At 39.0% G+C, this 20,832-nt stretch overlaps 1 protein-coding gene across 1 annotated transcript in view; it reads left to right on the plus strand.

Moving 5' to 3' along the window:
* Positions 1–20,832, plus strand: part of itprid2 (ITPR interacting domain containing 2) — a 67,668-nt gene that overhangs the window by 8,360 nt on the left and 38,476 nt on the right. Inside the window, exons 4-6 of the mRNA XM_061879406.1 lie at positions 4,097–4,139; positions 8,197–8,246; positions 8,313–8,369. Of these exons, the coding sequence (XP_061735390.1) occupies positions 4,097–4,139; positions 8,197–8,246; positions 8,313–8,369 (150 nt within the window). The remainder of the gene's footprint in view (positions 1–4,096; positions 4,140–8,196; positions 8,247–8,312; positions 8,370–20,832) is intronic.

The following is a 20,832-nucleotide window of genomic DNA, read 5'->3' on the forward strand; positions in this document are numbered from 1 at the left end:
GGCCACTCTTCCACTGCGCCACGCCGTCCCTCTACTGATAAAATTATTTTATCATGTGATTTGGCTGTCTCCATACGTTTCACATTGCCATGACGACTTATGTTGGAACCCATTTCCTCAGCGTATCAGCATATTGAGAAGGAAATAGGCACAGACACTACTCATATCCCCATAGATTTTATTTGTACAAAGATATATGTTGCCCTGTCAGTTGGATGAAACATCGATATACGGGCTGATAGCCTGTATTCCATACGTCATTGATCGGGCTAGAATGCTAAGCATTGGTTGAACATACTAACTTTGTTAGACAAGGTCATAGAGTGTATTGGACAATATAGTTTACATACCAAATTTCCATTTCCATTTAAAGTTAAAAGTTAAAGTGCCAATGATTGTCACACACACACACACTAGGTGTGGTGAAATTTGTTCTTTCCATTTAACCCATTCCCTTGATCACCCCCCTGGTAAGTGAGGGCAGCAGCGGTGCCGCGCCCGGGAATCATTTATGGTGATTTAACCCCCAATTCCAACCCTTGATGCTGAGTGCCAAGCACAGAGGCAATGGGTCCCATTTTTTTTATAGTCTTTGGTATAACTCGGCCGGGGTTTGAACTCACAATTTACCAATCTCAGGGCGGACACTCTTACCACTAGGCCACTGAGTAGTTTATTACAAATCCTAAGAAAACGTACATGCCTGAGTTACCTATCAAGGAAGAAATGAGCAAGTTTGGCGTTAGATGAAAAAATCTTCAATGGTTTCAACCTTTCAAAGGCATCCCCAATACAAATCCTGGTTTTGTTCCTGGCTTTGTCATAAATTAGTTGAGAATGGTAACGAGGCATTTTAAATTGACTAAGGTCAATCAATCAATCAATCAATGTTTACTTATATAGCCCTAAATCACTAGTGTCTCAAAGGGCTGCACAAACCACCACGACATCCTCGGTAGGCCCACATAAGGGCAAGGAAAATTCACACCCAGTGGGACATCGGTGACAATAATGACCCAGTGGGACGTCGGTGACAATAATGACTATGAGAACCTTAGAGAGGAGGAAAGCAATGGATGTCAAGCGGGTCTAACATGATACTGTGAAACGTGTTCTAATTTAACTGACTCCTTACCCAGACCAGACCAAGGTCTGACATGTTTAGTAACTTAATCCAGTGGCAGTAGTTAGACGAAGATGGCGGTGTGTAACCGTGAAATACTTTCTTATTGGTCAAACGGCGGAGGGCAGGGGGCATCGAAATTAAAACAATAACAATATTTCGGGACTGTTTAAATTTAGCATATCCCACCTGAACAGTCGTTCAGGTGGGATATGCTAATTTAAACAAAGGTATTGAAAGTAATAGAGGTATTGGAAAAGAAGATTATTTATTAATGACATATTAGGGCTATTTAATGATGACTTGACATGAAATCATTACATATGGCTCCTTTAAGTGTGGATCAAAGCAAATCGTGATTAATCAATTTAGAACTTTATGCATGGAAATCAAATCAATTTGGGAAATTGGCCATGATACTCACTCTGATAATACTTTTTCACTTCCGTACCATGCTGATATTGGTGCTTTGAGTATTGGCCGATACCGATATTGGTGTGGTACGGTATTGGCGCGATTAATGCTTGCTTTTATTATTTAGTTGCGTGGAATGTTAGAAAAGGTTTGATCAAGTGAAATTAGTCAGAAAAACAAACTATTTATTAAGCTAGCCTCGTTAGCATTAGTGTCTGTGTTAGTAATATTAACTTACAATGACATTCTTTTTGTATTGTTTCAGTTTCGTAAATTCAACAAAACGTCACCGTTTTCAAACAATGAAGGTTTTCAAACAAAATACAGGTATACAGTATATCTAGGGCATGGGTGCCCAAACATTTTGCCTCCAAGGGCCAAAGTGAAAATAGTCCACGGGCAAAGTAGTGATTTTTACCACAAAACTGCACCACGAGTGTGGAATTCAGCGTCATCCCGCCAAATATAAATAAAAGGTAGTACAGACTGTGTGCCTGATTCAGTTAACAGTAACAATGCATCTTTTAATGAAATTTTTAACCTCAAAACATTCAAAAAAGGTAATTTTCTGCAGATTTTTGACATTTCAGTTGTTGTTCTGTAACCATCCTCCTTGATGTTTCATCTGATCGCTTTCAAAATGTACCCAGACAGATAAGAATTCCGAAGCGTTTGGGTTTCAATTATAGGACGTAGGCGACCAAGAGGATCCTTTTCCATAGAGTGTCAAAAAGTCACAACTTAACCGTAAAACAGGGGTTCTTCAATTCAAACATAACTAGTTAGCCTTTGAAAAAAAAAAACAATCTTAAGATTTTACAATAAAAAAAAAAAAAAATGGCACCTCACTCACCAGAATTGTTCTGTAATATTTACTGTGGGTTTTTTTTACACCAAATTACTGCAAATTGAAAAACTGTACCTCTGATAATTTTATGGTACATTTCCAGGTTTTAAGAGTTAAATATACTAGCTTTTTTGCAGTCTAGCCTTGCCAACATGCCACCAATGATTGTGTAGCTTGAAAGAGGTCATTCTGAATATGTATTACATTTGATAGGCATCCGCGGACCCCACAAATGACACAACGGGACAAATTTGTCCCTCAGGCCCCACTTTGGGCATCACTGATCGAGGGCATACAGTCCAGTGCAGTGAATATAACGTATTTTCCGGACTATAGAACGCACCGGTATATAAGCCGCACCCTCTAAATTTTAGAAGAAAAAAACAGTTTTCCATGTATTAGCCACACCGGACCAAGCCACAGATATGTACGTTGTGAAATGATTTATTTGCACTGATATATTTTGTAAATGTTTATTTACATACCTTTAGTAGTTTCCAAACGGTGTCTGTAACACGGCAGTAAAATTGCTGATAAATCAAAACAGAAGTCATCGTCATGCAATCAGCGGTCTCCAATCAGCTAAAGAGACTCCACGGGGACGTTTTGGTGAATTTACTGAGTAATTTGTGAAACTGGAACAATACAAAAAGAATGCCGTTGTAAGTCAATAATACCAACACGGATGTTATTATTAGCTAATGCTAACGACACTTGCTTTATAACAGTACGATAGCACGTATAAATATGCATGAAAACACAACTACAAAAATCACACATGGGATGGTTTGCTCTGTAAGAATTGTTTTAGTTGTATTGTAAAAATTACAAACGTTGCTAGGAATAATGAATTAAGAATCCATTCGAGTAAAAACGCTGTGGACGGCAGGAAGACTGAACGGTGCTTGTACTTCCAGTTGAAAGTTAGTGTGTAAGTAGTATAATTTGTCAATAAAATTTTTATAACTAACATTTTGAGCTTCTTAACATTAAAAGAAACAACATAGTGGCCTTTCCTCTTCTCCCAGCGTGGTTACAGTGAAGCCAAGAGCTACGTACTCTTAGTAATATTCTGGTAGGGAGAAAAAAAAAAAAACATATCACATGAGAAGGACTGGTCTAAACCGAAGGGCTCTGCAGCACCTGCAGTGAGCGTACTCGTCCAAAAGATAGCGCCATAGCTCAAACACACATTTTCAGCGTCTTTGCTTGTCCTTTTTCGTTTTCTTTTTCAAGAAGTCCTTCAATCAGCTGCGCCATTTTATAAGCTGCAGGGTTCAAAGCGTTTTACTCTGGAATTTACAGTATGTAAAAAAAAATGTTAAAACATATGTATTTGAAAGAATATACTTTCATTCTTGTTATGTATTATTATTACATCATTGCTTCATCAATAAGGTTGACAATAATATAATTTGTCGCTCAATATAGAAAAATTTGGTTTTGGGAGCAGGCCTGCCTCCTAGTGTGGCCAACGCTAAGCTAGTCAAACATTTTCCAGCTGGCAGCGTGAGCATGTTGTCTTGTTTGAACACGCCACGTTGGCGCCTTGGAAGCTTCTTGTTCAAAATGGAGGACTGTTAGGGGTAAACAACAAGATCAACAAAAAACGTCCGGTGGAGTGTTAGCAAAACTATTGGCCAGCCTTCCGGAAGCTTGCAACACAATAATCAGTAGTTTAATGTTTTTATTTTTTCCATATGTCCGTACAGGACTGACACCCAACAAGATCACCAGCTGGCTCGACCAATGCAGGTAATTTTCATCCCGACTTTGAGCGACAGCTTGCCATGATGTTGTGTGTGTGTGTGTGTGTGTGTGTGTGTGTGTGTGTGTGTGTGTGTGTGTGTGTGTGTGTGTGCGCGTGCGCACCACAGAACCAACACACAACCTTTGCCTAGATATACAACACACTGAACACATACACACGCAACCAACGCCCGTTGCAGAAGAAGCTGTCAAAGGCTGTGAAGGAAGGCGTAAAAAAAAAAAAGCAAGTAAACAAAGGAGGAGTTTTTTTCCCGCTGAGTCAACATTCTTATCACACAACTTTCCTTCGAGCATGCGAAGGAATCATTCGTTGCCCCAGCAACGTGCCGCGGGGCCAACATGGCCGCCGGCAGAAAGCGGCGCTTGCTGGAACAACACTGCGGCTGCGCGTGCTTACACAAGTGCTGGCGTGTGTTTGCGGAAGGCTAGCTTGAAGTTTGCCCTGTTGATAAGCCCATCAGGTTGCGCAACAGCCTCGTCGGCCTGACTGGCCAAGTACCCAGTCTGTCCGGGACAACTGGTGACAGTGACCGGCACGCGACGCCACAGCCTGACAGACAGGTAGGACTGGGTTAGCTGGCGTTGGCCAAGTACGGCGGCCCCTGGGGATGGCGGCTTATTACTTTGCATTAGCCCGCGCTTTCCAGGAAGTTAGCGTGCATTAGCATAGCGCCGGCAGGCAGTTTGACCAGTTATCACGCAAGGGACAGATTTGTTGTTTGACTAGCAATAACCACGCAGTCATTGAACGGTTATCGCATTACGAGATCGCTGCATTCCTTCACTTGGCTAAAGTAGCTCGCCAGGCTGATCGGGCTAAAGGTAAACATGTAGATCAGAGGTGCCCTAACTTTCAGTCACACGCCACAATTAAAACAATTAATTACTTGCATATATATATATATATATATATATATATATATATATATATATATATATATATATATATATATATATATATATATATATATATATATATATATATATATATATATATATATATATATATATATATATATAAACATAAAAAAGTGACGATTTATAACACCTGCAGGCAATTTCAATCCGAAACTAACACATTCCACATCCCACCTTCCTGGATTTTAAATAATCAAATGTAAATAACCGAATTTATATACAAACCCCGTTTCCATATGAGTTGGGAAATTGTGTTAGATGTAAATATAAACAGAATACAATGATTTGCAAATCATTTTCAACCCATATTCAGTCGAATATGCTACAAAGACAACATATTTGATGTTCAAACTGATAAACTTTTTTTTTTTTTTTTGCAAATAGTCATTAACTTTAGAATTTGATGCCAGCAGCATGTGACAAAGAAGTTGGGAAAGGTGGCAATAAATACTGATAAAGTTGAGGAAGTTGGGAAAGGTGGCAATAAATACTGATAAAGTTGAGGAATGCTCATCAAACACTTATTTGGAACATCCCACAGGTGTGCAGGCTAATTGGGAACAGGTGGGTGCCATGATTGGGTATAAAAACAGCTTCCCAAAAAATGCTCTTTCACAAGAAAGGATGGGGCGAGGTACATCCCTTTTTCCACAAATAGTCAAACAGTTTAAGAACAACGTTTCTCAAAGTGCAATTGCAAGAAATTTAGGGATTTCAACATCCCAACGTCCATAATATCATCAAAAAGTTCTGAGAATCTGGAGAAATCACTTCACGTAAGCGCCATGGATGGAAACCAACATTGAATGACCGTGATCTTCGATCCCTTAGACGGCACTGTATCAAAAACGGACATCAATCTCTAAAGGATATCACCACATGGGCTCAGGAACACTTCAGAAAATTACTGTCACTAAATACAGTTCGTCGCTACATCTGTAAGTCTACTATGCAAAGCGAAAGCCATTTATCAACAACATCCAGAAATGCCGCCGGCTTCTCTGGGCCGAGATCATCTAAGATGGACTGATGCAAAGTGGAAAAGTGTTCTGCGGTCTGACGAGTCCACATTTCAAATTGTTTTTGGAAATATTCGATATCGTGTCATCCGGACCCTAAGGAGAAGGGAACCATCCAGACTGTTATCGACGCAAAGTTCAAAAGCCAGCATCTGTGATGATATGGGGGTGCGTTAGTGCCCAAGGCATGGGTAACTTACACATCTCTGAAGGCACCCTTAGTGCTGAAAGGAACATACAGGTTTTGGAACAACATATGGTGCCATCTAAGCGCCGTCTTTTTCATCGACGCCCCTGCTTATTTCAGCAAGACGATGCCAAGCCACCTTCAGGACGTGTTACAACAGCGTGGCTTTGTAAAAAAAGAAAGCAGGTGCTTTCCTGGCCCCCCTACAGTCCAGACCTGTCTCCCATCGAAAATGTTTGGCGCATTATGAAGCGTAAAATACGACAGCGGAGACCTCGGACTGTTGAACGACTGAAGCTCTACACAAAACAAGAATGGGAAAGAATTCCACTTTCAAAGCTTCAGCAATTAGCCATGAAATTCTAAGTTAATTATTATTTGCAAAAAATAAAGTTCCTGAGTTTGAACATCAAATATCTTGTCTTTGTAGTGCATTCAATTGAATATCTGTTGAAAAGGATTTGCAAATCGTTGTATTCCGTTTATATTTACATCCATAACAATTTCCCAACTCGTATGGAAACGGGGTTTGTACTTGTTTCTATGCTTTCTGATCTCTCTATGTCCACTACTTGCTTTACATATCCTACGAAGTCAGACCTACACTGTTTCAATGTCCATTTCTCAGATGATGCAATTGTTGACTGAAGTGCTGATATCAACCAAACCTACCCCCCCTCCACATCACATCCCCCGATTGTAAATAATTCAATGTATATAGTCTGATGATTATCTTGTGTTATGCCTGTATTATGCTGATAGTATATATTTGTACCATGAATTGATTAACGTGGCCCCTGACTTAAACAATTTCAAAAAGTTATTCGGCTGTTACCATTTAGTGGTCAATTGGACGGAATATGTACTGTACCGTGCAATCTACTAACAAATGTTTCAATCAGTCAATAACATGTTTCAGTAAAAACCATTTAAAAAGAAATACAATCGAAATAGTTTCCTGATCCCTTTAAAGGAGCCTGGAATTCCTCCAAAGGTGTCAGCTCAGGTAACTTCAGATCTTCTTCGAAGTTATTCCAAGACCATGGAGCAGCAAATATAAAAGCTATTTTTCACAAGATTTGTGTTTGCTTTCAGAACAAACGTGCCATGTATGTCCTGCCACCTTAAGCTGTCGCAACTGGAGTCTCTCCACATAAAAGAACATCAGTTAGGGAGCTCCAGACCAAGAAGGGATTGACATATAAAAAACAACCATCGAGAAATCTACCAAATTTTATGACACTGAAGTGTATACCTGTTAATGTTAGAATGCTAACTTTAACCTGTGTCAAGTACTGAACTATATTACTCTGAGGTGTGTAATTTGTTTAAAATGCTGGCCTGCTAGCATGAGCATGCATCAGGTACCTACAGATATCTACAAAATTTGCTGAAAATTTACATGCTGGCCAGAAAGCGTCAAGTAACAAAATGAGCTAAAAATAAAATTTAACATCCTTACTGTGCTATGCTAACATGCCAACAATAGCATGCTTACAATTAGCATTAGTGAAATGCTAAAATGTATGACACTATGGTGTATACCTGCTAAATTAACTGAAACAAGCTGGCATGCTAAAATGCTAACTGTAACCTGTGTCAAGTATCAACATATATTACTCTGAGGTGTGTAATTTTGTGTAAAATGCTAGCCTACTACCATTAGCATGCACCAGTTGCCAAAACTGAAGTGGATATCTAAAAAAAAAATAGCTTAAAAGCCATCATACTATTTGGTTAGCATGCTAAGAGGTATATACATAAAGTAACAAAATATTTGACGTTGAGGTCAACCTGCAAAATGAGCAAAGAAGCTAACATCAGAATGCTACCCAAAGTTAGCCACGGGCCACACTTGTGACACCCCTGACTTTGGTGATGTCAAGAAACAGGTTTTATTTCATATGTTTTATTCCAGGACTCCGCTGGCTGTCTCCCTGGATGACCAGAGTGCGTCTCCCAGCAAAGGTAACGTGCGCTACTTCTCGCTCAAGCCCAGTGACGTCATTCAAAACGAGGTGTTTCTGGCCACAGCAGGATTGCTGAGGAACGGCTGCAGCTTCGAAGATGACCTCTCCCTGGGAGCTGAAGGTCTGTAATGACTTTTCAAAATAAAATAACTCTCAGTCAATAGGGGACTGTCGAGCGCGAGAAAGCTAGCTAAACATAAATCACTTTTGCCGAGAGGTGTGTTTAATGATTAAACAAAATCAATAGTGAACTTCTTGACCGGGGAGAATCTAGCTGCTGTGATGTAACTGACCAGACGCCCTCTTTGATAAAACTTTGATTGGGTTAAAAAGTAAAGCTTAAAAATCTAAAAGTGGATTTTCATCTAGGGCAGCACGGTGGAGGTGGAGTAAGTGCGTCTGCCTCACAATACGAAGGTCCTGAGTAGTCCTGGGTTCAATCCCGGGCTCGGGATCTTTCTGTGTGGAATTTGCATGTCCTCCCCGTGACTGCGTGGGTTCCCTCGGGGTACTCCGGCTTCCTCCCTCCTCCAAAGACATGCACCTGGGAATAGGTTGATTGGCAACACTGAATTGGCCCTAGTGTGTGAATGTGAGTGTAAATGTTGTCTGTCTATCTGTGTTGGCCCTGCGATGAGGTGGCGACTTGTCCAGGGTGTACACCGCCTTCCGCCCAATTGTAGCTGAGATAGGCACCGCGCTCCCCGCCGTCCCAAAGGGAATAAGCAGTAAAAAATGGATGGATGGATGGATTTTCATCTAACTTTCAGGACATTTCCAAAACGTTGGTACATTTTTGGGGCTGATCCGGATAATTTCTGCTGCGTTCCCTTTTGTTTTACAGGCAAATGCTAATGATGCTAATAATTAGTATGGTGCATGCTAACCAAAAGTTGCAAGGAAAGGAGTGTCCTTATTACTGCCATGCAGGAATTAGCATTTGGACAGGAATGGAATAGGGGTTAGTGCGTCTGCCTCACAATACGAAGGTCCTGCAGTCCTGGGTTCAAATCCAGGCTCGGGATCTTTCTGTGTGGAGTTTGCATGTTCTCCCCGTGAATGCGTGGGTTCCCTCCGGGTACTCCGGCTTCCTCCCACTTCCAAAGACATGCACCTGGGGATAGGTTGATTGGCAACACTAAAATTGGCCCTAGTGTGTGAATGTGAGTGTGAGTGTTGTCTGTCTATCTGTGTTGGCCCTGCGATGAGGTGGCGACTTGTCCAGGGTGTACCCCGCCTTCCGCCCGATTGTAGCTGAGATAGGCGCCAGCGCCCCCCGCGACCCCGAAAGGGAATAAGCGGTAGAAAATGGATGGATGGATGGATGGAATGCTAACAAGGTAGCACTTATCAAGGTGGCACTGAGGACCAACAATGCCGAGCCGGTTCTTCAGTATTCTGACATCATGCCATGCATGTACTTGCATGAGGACATGAGTAAAATAGATCACATGTTAGAATGCTAACAGTTAGCGTGTTAGCACTAAAGACCAAAAATGCCAGTACTATTCTATAGTGTGAGTAAAATAGCTAAAACACTAGCATGACAACAGTTAGCTTCCACTCACACAGACAAAACGTGTTTGTTTCATTTTGCGATGAATAGCTCAAGATGTAATGGGCCCATATTGATTAATATCAATGCTGGCACTCGCAACTTTTTTTGGCTCCATGGTGGATCATTTGGCACTACTATTCAGTCAGATTTGTTGGCCAGGTATGTTTACCACACCAGGAACTCCACTTGGTAGACCTTTTGTTCAATGTAAACAATGAATATTAAGGATATAAACCAGTTCTTCAAACACCAACATGTGCAAGGCTGATAAGGTGACAACTACACTCCTGATAAGATGATAGTGAATAGAGCCAAGACGACGAGTTGAACATGAGTTAGTACACTCAGATGGGTTGTTTCACATCACAAAGACTGACTTAGTAGGTTTGGACACTCCATTCCGTGGACTGATACGTGGACCAATGAGCTAGTTTGTTACATTTGGTCGTACACTTATTGGGACGCTCTATAAAAACCGGTCCAAGGTTTTGGAAGAAAACAAGTTATGGCTGTGCAGTGATGTGGATCATATGTTGGGGAGGACGTAATGTAAACTGGTCTCTAACTGTGTGTGATGATTACAAATCGATCCTAAATTGATTATTTATAATATTACCATTATATTTTTAATGTAATTTATATGATTATCATATGTTGCATATAATTCTTAGTAATATTAACATGTCTACAAGGCTCCTCCTAAAGTATGCAGTATTGCATAATTTCCTGGTTTTGGACGCACAGCGTAGATATACACAGGGGAACCTCCAATTACGAACTGGAGTGATTAATGAACATGGTTTGTTAACTGAAAAGTTTGTATAGTGAAACAGAATTCCCCATAAGAACCAATGGTTACAGCGACGACAAAAGTCCCTATTTCAATAATAAAATGCACGTACCATATATTACCAAAAAAACGCCCTTGGGCAAATAACCGCCCATGTCTTAATAGCCGCCTGGGGTCTGACCCCATTTTGTGAATTAACCGCCTCTTCCTAATAACCGCCTCTTCCTAATAACCTAATGTCCAAATAGCCGCCCATGGGCTGTTATTTGCATACTTTAGATTAAAATCATATTGATTTAATTAAGGCCGATTTATTAGCTAAAATGAAAAGCAAAGGTGCAGTAATTCTGGTAATTACGGTAACCGCAGACGCGTGGAGTTCTGAGAGTTACATGACAATCAAAGGCTTAACGAAATCTGTGCCGTGATGGCTTACGTTACGTGGGGATTCTGAGTAATCAACATATTGCAATGGGTCACCGCATATAGCGTAACACACACACAACAAAAACACAAGGAAAGGTTTCAACATGGCAAGCAACAGTAGCAGTGAGTTGAATGAACAAGGTACCGGTACACCACAACTGATGGACGGGAATACTTTAAAGGGAAATAAGAACAGAAAGTTTGACTTAAAGTTCAAGCTAGCAGTTGTGAAGTGTGCTGAGCAGAATTCTGGTTTGGCAGCAGCCAGGCAGTTCAACGTTGACCCAAAACGTGTACGAGAATGGAAACAAAAAAAGGGAAAACTACTATCTCAGTCGGCAATTGATGGAAAACGGGCTCGCTTATCTGGTGGAGGTAGGAAGAAAGTGAGTGACGAGCTTGATGCTAATTTGTGTCAGTGAATACATCACGTTTGTGGACTGAACCACCGTGTGTCCCGCAAAATAATCCGCATTAAGGCCAAGGAGTTGTATGCCACCGCGAGTGACACGAGAGACACCGGGGTGGTGTTTGGTGCAACGACTGGCTGGTTTAATCAATTGCTGCGTTGGAACAACTTTACCCTCAGGAGGAGAACAACTGAACAGTAACCATTGTAACCAAATATTGGCCTGGTGCAAAAATAAATAAAAGCTTTCTGCAAATAACCGCCTACTTCTTTTAAACGCCCGTCTCCAAAATTGATTTTGTGAAATAAACGTTCGGGCTACTATTTGGTAATATACGGTGTGTGTGTGTATATATATATATATATATATATCTCTTGATTGGATTATCCAGAGAATAGTGCTCGATACCGTGGTAGAGCGCAATATGTAGGTGTGGGAAAAATCACAAGGCTACTTCATCTCTACAGAACTGTTTCATGAGGGGTTCCCTAAATCATCAGGAGATTTAACGGAAGCATTCACATACAATGGTTTATATAGGGCACAGAGTGAGTGGGTACAGGCAGGCGTAGGGTGTGGTGATTGGCTCATGTGTTACCTAGGAGGTGTTTCCGTCTGTGGCGGCATGTTGAAATGATTTCACTGCGCTTGTTGAGGGATGATAGATCTGGATGATATATAATAAACCGTTTCTCTTTTAAGCTTTCTCTTTTAAGCATAGGTTGCATCTTTTATTACCACTGTTGTAAGGTGTGGTGAATGCAGGAATTTGCCATGTTATTGAGTATTCAACATTATTGTCTTTGAGGTTCCAAATGTGCTTGCTGAGTTCTGTGTATATATATATATATGTATATATATATATACACACACACACAAAAGATTACAAGCTGTAGAACTTGCTAACACGTTACGCGGCCCATTAATTATTCTGTCTGATTGTTATATTTTCATGATTGTGAGAAGCCATTATCAAAATCACTATTCCAGTAATGGTCAAGCCCATATGTTGACATATTAACTTTCACGCAGCCAGATGATTGTTTTTACTGTATTGCGGAGGCGTGCTGCTCGATAAAAATGTAGCTAAAGTCGCAGAGATCGGACTCACCAAGCCTCACTAGTCTCGTGTATTTGTTTTCTTTGCTCAAAGTCTGACTCCTCCACTTAAATCCTTCTTTACTCTCTTTGGACTTGTTCTGTTCCCGCCAGTTCATTTTGTTGGGACTTGGCTTGGGCGTCACAACGTGAAGTATTCTGTGTGTGTCCTGACCTCAAACATCAGGACCGTACCGTTTGATACCCTTCCCATTCAGAACAGTCCTCTCGTGACTAAATGGATACCCTACGGTGGGTCTGGGTTGGTTTTTATCTTCATCCCTCACTTATGAAGTATGAGTGAAGAATGATAGTATTATTTAGTCCTGGATGATCCCACTCCTTAATGCTTCAGTCACACGCAGGGTTCTCACAGGAATGAGGCAAATGTCCACAAAAACACAGAAATACGCGTTTATAAACATTAATTTTCGGGTCAAAGTATCACTTTTGCATTTTTTTTGTGAAACATTTAGCGTGTAAGGACGGGAGTGGAGGAAGTGTCAAAAGATGAAGCTATTTGTTTTGACATTCAGACTTTTTCTTCTCAGCATTATCTATACATCCCTTGCTTCTCAGCTCAACAACACTGGAAATGTGTCCCGTGAAAACCCGTCAGACAATAACAAAAGATGATTGGATGAGTTGTAGTTATAGAGTATTCATTAGTAGAACGTATGTTATTGACATGAGGGATTGTAAACAAAGGTCTCAACACAGGAAGTGTATTACCCAAGGGGGTGTGGCTACAGGATAGAGTTGCCAAACGGGAAAGGTTTTCTGAGTTCTTTGCATGCATGTTATAGAATTTGACATGACATAATCATGTTAGTAAATGATCCAGTAAACAAGTATGTGGAACATTACATGGGACAGCCAAAGGAGGTTGGAAGATGAGATTACATCTGAAGGTAAAAATGTAGTGTAGAAATGTACCCAATTGTAGGAAAGGTTGTTGTTGTTTTTTTTCCAAATGTAATTTTAGGCCTTACAGCACTGTGTGCTAGTAGAAATGTTCCTATTTTTGTTGTCGGTTTTTCAATTTTTTTTTTAAAGGGTCCTCACATGCATGAAAAAATACAACCTTACCTCCTGTAAGCAGGATTACATGAAACCTTTTTTAATCTAAATTTAGGCCAACACAACTTTTGTGAATGTGCAAGGAAGGCACAAACTGGAGAGGATCCTGCAGACCGCGGAGGAGTCCACACAAAATTTGATGCATGTTTAGTACTAAAATCAATTCATGCAAAATAAATTGTTCAAACATTTATTTGTCTTGTTGCAAACATACTTCATTTCGACCTGGGATTGAACCCAATACCACTGTCCTACAAAATCACAAAACGGACTACAATAATGTGCTTATGTAGCGGTCTGCGTTGTGTTTGATCGTCCTTCTGCTCTCGGCTGCTCGAGACAGGGGCGCCGGCATGAGTTGCGAGTGTGCTTGCCACTAGGCTAAAATCCTCAGCTGCTAAACCAGCAGCCAGCACATTCTTTGAAGTTGTCAGGTAGTGAGGTTTACTAACTGGTGCAGCCACACTGGCTGGCCCCCGTTACATTTATATAAGCTTATTGTTGATTGAGGTTTTTTCAGGTCTCAAACTGAGCACCCCGCCATAGGAGCATTGTTTAGCAGTTCCTTTTCTTGTTCTTGGATGAGCAGGAAGGGGATAGCAATATGTTTGCTTTAAAATTTAATTTGAAGCGCCCCGTCGTCCATTAATTGACATTCAAACACATTTTAGCTCGAGGGCCACATGGAGGAAAATCTATTGGTAAAGTCATGCCATGATAACTTAGATAAAGACAACTTCAGATTGTTTTCTTTGTTTAAACATACTTACATGTTGGGGTTATTCGTCATTTATACTTTCTGAATAAATGGTGTGATAAGGTTCATCAGTCAAATAGGTGGAATTGAGTTTGGCAGTGGTTGAGAAGGTAGTGTTAATTTTTCATCTATCAGAAGATAAAATTAATGATATCAAAATCAAATGACAAGATGTTTTTAATGTAATTTACTCATTTTGTACTAACATCATGTGCTTTATATTCTGTTCACCATCTACAACAACATACAAATACATATTATTTCAGCATATTTACTTGTCCCCAGATGCAGGAAATGTACAGATGATCAAAAGCACTTATTTGGGGGTAGACATGTCACAGGTTTCATGAACAACATCTGTGGCATGAATGTAACAATCCACATGTTGTATACTATCACTAATAAGCAGCTTACGTACATTGTGTCCAAATACGGAAGTGTAGATATGTACAATATAGCTCCGCCCCCTCTGAAGTTACGAGCGATGTCACGGCAGCTGTCACATTTTGTTTTATTTAAAGGAGAACTGCACTTTTTTGTAATTTTACCTATCATTCACAATCGTTATGAGAGACAAGAAGACAAAAGGTTTTTTTTTTTTGATTTTTTTTTTGCATTCGAACATAAAAAAATTGGCCTGTTGTAGGTAGCGAACAATGCAGCTAATGTGAGCAATCACTTCTACCTCTAAAGCACTTTAAAAATGTATTCAAACCCCGTCAACAGTACTTCATTTAAGTTTTGTAACCGGAAATAGATGAGCAAGCTTCTACGGCCTCATAAAAATGGGGTTTGAGTTTGTAATGCACAACACAATGTGATTGGACACCAATCTGTACTAAGTGAAAAACATGAACAATCATATTACAGTATCTGTAAAGTATTATCAAATCAACTTTATTATTTCATGTTTTGTTTGTACACAGCTAGACAGACAACCTATGTACTGTATTTTTAATAAAACGATGTGTTGCATGTATCATTACCAATATTATATTGACTCACTCGGTATACAGTTTTCTCTTTGGTCCAGTTGGCCAGGGATATTGTTCCCCTTTCATTTGGGTAAGCACTAACCTGACTCTTGCCAGATCCTTGAAGTTCGTTGAACTCCACACAAGGATCTGGCCTCGAGGGAATTGCAAACTCCTTCAAGATAGGAAAAAATAATGAACCAATCAGGATCGCCGGGCGGGATTCCATACACAACTGTTTTGTCGAGTCTATCGAATATTAATTACTTAAAAGATGAACAGAGAACGGTTTTGAAGGCATTTATTGTTTGGCAAGGAGGTTTTGGCTCTTCTTCCGACCTGGTTTGGATTCCACACCATCACTCTCATCAGCGTCACAGCTTGATTTCGATGTGAATGGTTGAAACAGCATGTCATTCAAGATCAGGGACAATTGGTTTATCCAATTACATACAATTATTTTTTTTTACAAGCCCCCGCCTTCTGAAATACATCTCCTATTGAACTCCCAGATCCTTGTGTGAAGCTCAGCGAACTACAAGGATCTAGCAAAAGTCAGGCTAGGTAAGCACACCATATATGTCAAAGTAGCCTGGCTTCAAATTCCATATTTAACAGCTTCAAGTCACATTAACCTCACACTCTTGCCTCACCCTTACTTCGTGCTGGGTTCTAGAAGAAGTAGTTCATCCTCGGTATATTCAGATTTAAAAAGATAAGGTTGTGAAACCTCATTTGTCCAAAAATAGTCGTCCTCGTTGTTTGTTACTGAATCTGACTCCTTTGTTTCTGGAAGTAGGAACACACATTTATTACCAGAATTCGGAAGTGTGTTGCTATGGTAACAAAAATAAATGTGCCAAGGAATTAGTTCAGGGATTGATTAAAATAACCAAATAACGGTAAATATTGTACATATTACATATTGCTATGAAAGTGTCTGTTACTACATTATATAGATACTTGCAGTGTGTATATTGTACATATTGTTATGAAGGTGTCTGTTACTACATTATATATTTACTTGAAGTGTTCATATTGAACATATTACATATTGTTATGAAAGTGTGTGTTACTACATTTATATACAGTATATACTTCCAGTGTGTATATTGACATATTACATATCGTTATTAAGGTGTCTGTTACTACATTATATATATACTTGCAGTGTGTATATTGTACATATTGTTATGAAGATGTCTGTTACTACATTATATATTTACTTGAAGTGTTCATATTGAACATATTACATATTGTTATGAAAGTGTTTGTTACTACATTTATATACAGTATATACTTGCAGTGTGTATATTGACATATTACATATCGTTATTAAGGTGTCTGTTACTACATTATATATATACTTGCAGTATGTATACATTACATACTGTTATGAAGTTGTCCTTTACTACATTATAAACATATTGCAGTTTGTATATAAAATGTTGATGGGGGTTTTTGAAGGCTACAACGATATTAGCTGCATCTTTCTTTAAAATCCTAATAAAAAAAAAAAAAGATGTGTGTTCTTGTCTCTCATAATGATTGTGAACAATAGTGCAGTAAGCTCATCGCGCAGGCGAAATAAAATCGGTTCAAGGGCCCGATCTGGCCCGCGGGCTTTATGTTTGATACTCCTGTTCGACGTGCTCTTTAATATGCAAAGCGCAGAGCAACCACGTATGGCGGGACCCTGCGCACAGTGAGTAATCTGTGAAGGCTTTGGCTTTGTTTTTGGAAGTCCTTCCACAGTTTGTTCTGTCTAAGCAGACCCATGTGAACACTGATGAACAGCAGGAAGATGAGCACAAATATTGACTCAGTCCATCAAGTTTTTCCGCCCACCGCGTGCACGTTAACTCATCTTCTTTTACGCGACACGGCACAGAAGTCAACTCCTTCTTGAAAGCATCGCTCACCCGCCTAAGTTCGCCTTGTTTTTGACTTTGTCACTGTGCATATGTGCTGATGAGTGCAATACACTTCAATGAGTAACCTTCTACACCAGATCTGGGCAAATTGTGGCCCTTTAAGATTTTCAATTTGGCCCGCCGGACGTTTCCAAATAGTTATTTAAACCTTTGACGTAGAAACTGTAGACGCCATTATGATGTGCAGTGCTGTTTTCAAATTACCGTAAGTCTTAAACAATACAAAAGTATTTCAATGGTTGGAATCTCGACTTTTGAGTGACATAAGAGTTATTACGGTAATTGGGTCACAGCAGCTCAGATAAGTCACTAAGCAGTGTAGGCGGGGTTTGTTTTGCGCACAGCCAACCTAAAACGCGGGTGTCAGGGACATAACTTCTTTTACAACAATGTTCTGCAAAAAAGTGATAATATTTTGGATTGTATGTGTTTTTTAACATTTGTGTTCCTCTGTTGCCGTGTTCGTTGCATTTTGGTTGAGTTTTGCTTAATTGTAAAAGATGTTGATGCAGGAGGTGGTCTGAATAGTAAAGAGGAGCGACGTTCATTTGTTGTCAATAGTCAGTGTTTTATTGTTCATAGTTAATATTTTAAATCCCACATTCTTTATTGTAATGTACAAAAACCAAAACCAGTGAAATTGTCATGTTGTGTAAATGGTAAATAAAAGCCGAATACAATGATTTGCAAATCCCTTTCAACTTATATTAAATTGAATAGACGGCAAAGACAAGATATTTGATGTTTGAACTGAGAAACATAATTTTTTTTTCAAATAATCATTAACATAGAATTTAATGGCAGCAACACATTGCAAAAAAGTTGGCACAGGGGTATTTTTACCACTTTGTTACATGGCCTTTCATTTTAACAACACTCAGTAAACCTTTGGGAACTGTGGAGACTAATTTTTAAAGCTTTTCAGGTGGAATTATTTCCTATTCTTGCTTGATGTACAGCTTAAGTTGTTTAACAGTCCTGGGTCTCCATTGTGGTATTTTAGGGTTCATATTGCGCCACACATTCTTAATGGGAGACAGGCCTGGATTACAGGCAGGCCAGTCTAGTACCCACACTCTTTTACTATGAAGCCACGCTGTTGTAACACGTGCCGTGGCATTGTCTTGCTGAAATAGGCAGGGGCGTCCATGATAATGTTGCTTGGATGGCAACATATGTTGCTCCAAAACCTGAATGTACCTTTCAGTATTAATGGTGCCTTCACAGATGTGTAAGTTACCCATGCCTTTGCACTGATATACCCTCATACCATCACAGACGCTGGCTTTTGAACTTTGCGCTTATAACAATCCGGATGGTTATTTTCCTGTGTTCCGGAAGACATGACGTCGACAGTTTATAAATGGCTTTCGCTTTGCATAGTAGAGTTTTACCTTGCACTTACAGATGTAGCGACCAACTGTAGTTACTGACAGTGGTTTTCTGAAGTGTTCTTGAGCCCTTGCTGTGATATCCTTACACGCTGATGTCGCTTTTTGATGGAGTACCACCAGTGGGACTGAAAGTCACGAGCATTCACTGATTTTTTTTCGGTTTTGGCATGACATTCCTTGCAATAGCTCGTTGAGAAATGTTGTTCTTAAACAATTTCCTCAGGCATTTGTTAATGACGGCGCATATCATGGAAACTGCTTTTACAGCCAATCATGGCATCCACCTGTTCCCAATTAGCCTGTTCACCTGTAGAATGTTCCAAAATAAGAGTTTGATGATCATGCCAGCTTTTTTTGAAACATGTTGCAGGCATCAAATTTCAAATGAAATAATTTTTACAAAAATAACTAAATGTACAAGTTCGAACGTTAAGTATCTTGTCTTTGCAGTCCAATCAATTGAATATAGGATCAAAAGGATTTGCAAATCATAGTATTTAGTTTTTATTTACCATTTACACAACGTGGTTGTGGGTTTTGTACATTCTGGGTATCTGATTCAGTAAAAAATTTAAACTTCCATTTCGATTTTTGAGGTTGTCTGTGATAAAATACTGTACAGCATATTTTTACAGGTATATACATTTATTTGTATTTTATACTCCAAGGCACATTTTTTTTCTTTCAATGTGGCCCCCGAGTCAAAATAATTGCCCAGGTCTGGTGCACACTGTGTATTAGTTCCCGAGTGAGGGAAAGTTGCAGTGTCGTGCTTTCCAAAATCCACTACTCTCACCACATTGCGCTTCTTAATTGGCAGCGTCAACGACCACACTGTCAGAATGCGTGTACCGTATTTTTCGGACTATAAGTCGCAGTTTTTTTTCATAGTTTGGGGGTGGTGCGACTTATGTGTGAAATTATTAACACATTACCGTAAAATATCAAATAATATTATTTAGCTCATTCACGTAAGAGACTCGACATATAAGATTTCATCGGATTTAGCAATTAGGAGTGACAGATTGTTTGGTAAACGTATAGCATGTTCTATATGTAATAGTTATTCGAATGACTCTTACCATAATATGTTACATTAACATACCAGCCACCTTCTCAGTTGGTTATTTACGCGTCATATAATGAACACTTATTCAGCCTGTTGTTCACTATTCTTTATTTATTTTAAATTGCCTTTCAAATGTCTATTCTTGGTGTTGGGTTTTATCAAATAATTTTCCCCCAAAAATGCGACTTATACTCCAGTGCGACTTATATATGTGCTTTTTCCTTCTTTATTCTGCATTTTCGGCAGGTGCAATTTATACTCCGGAGCTACTTATATTCCAAAAAAAGCGGTACTCAGGATGTGTACACTGAGTACTTAAAGAGGAGCTGAAGTTTTGGGGGAATTTTGCCTATCGTTCACAATCATTATGAGATACATGACGATGGATGTTTTTTTTTTTTTTTTCATTCTAATTATGAAATAAAAGCAGTCAAAAGTCTGCTTACAATGGAGCCTATAGGAGCTGTTCAATTCCGCCTGTAAAGCCCTTAAAAAACATCCAAACACCTCCATTATGTTTTTTTATACATGATGTAGGTATATATGTAATGTAGTAACATTCATCATAATAGGTAATATATACATGATGTAAGTATATATGTAATGTAGTAACATTCATAATAATAGGTAATATATACATGATGTAAGTATATATGTAATGTAGTAACATTCATAATACCATGTAATATATACGTGATGTAAGTATAAATGCAATGTATTAACATTCATTATAACATGTAATATATACATGATGTACCGGTAAGTTTATATGTAATGTAGTAACATTCATAATAATAAGTAATATATACATGATGTACCGGTAAGTACATATGTAATGTACTAACATTCATAATAACAGGTGATATATACATGATGTAAGTATACATGTAATGTAGTAACATTCATTATAACATGTAATATATACATGATGTAAGTATATATGTAATGTAGTAACATTCATAATACCATGTAATATATACGTGTTGTAAGTATAAATGCAATGTATTAATATTCATTATAACATGTAATATATACATGATGTACCGGTAAGTACATATGTAATGTAGTAACATTCATAATAATAAGTAATATAT

Source organism: Nerophis ophidion, linkage group LG19 (genome assembly GCF_033978795.1).
Source record: "Nerophis ophidion isolate RoL-2023_Sa linkage group LG19, RoL_Noph_v1.0, whole genome shotgun sequence".
In the NCBI taxonomy this organism is placed as follows: domain Eukaryota; kingdom Metazoa; phylum Chordata; class Actinopteri; order Syngnathiformes; family Syngnathidae; genus Nerophis; species Nerophis ophidion.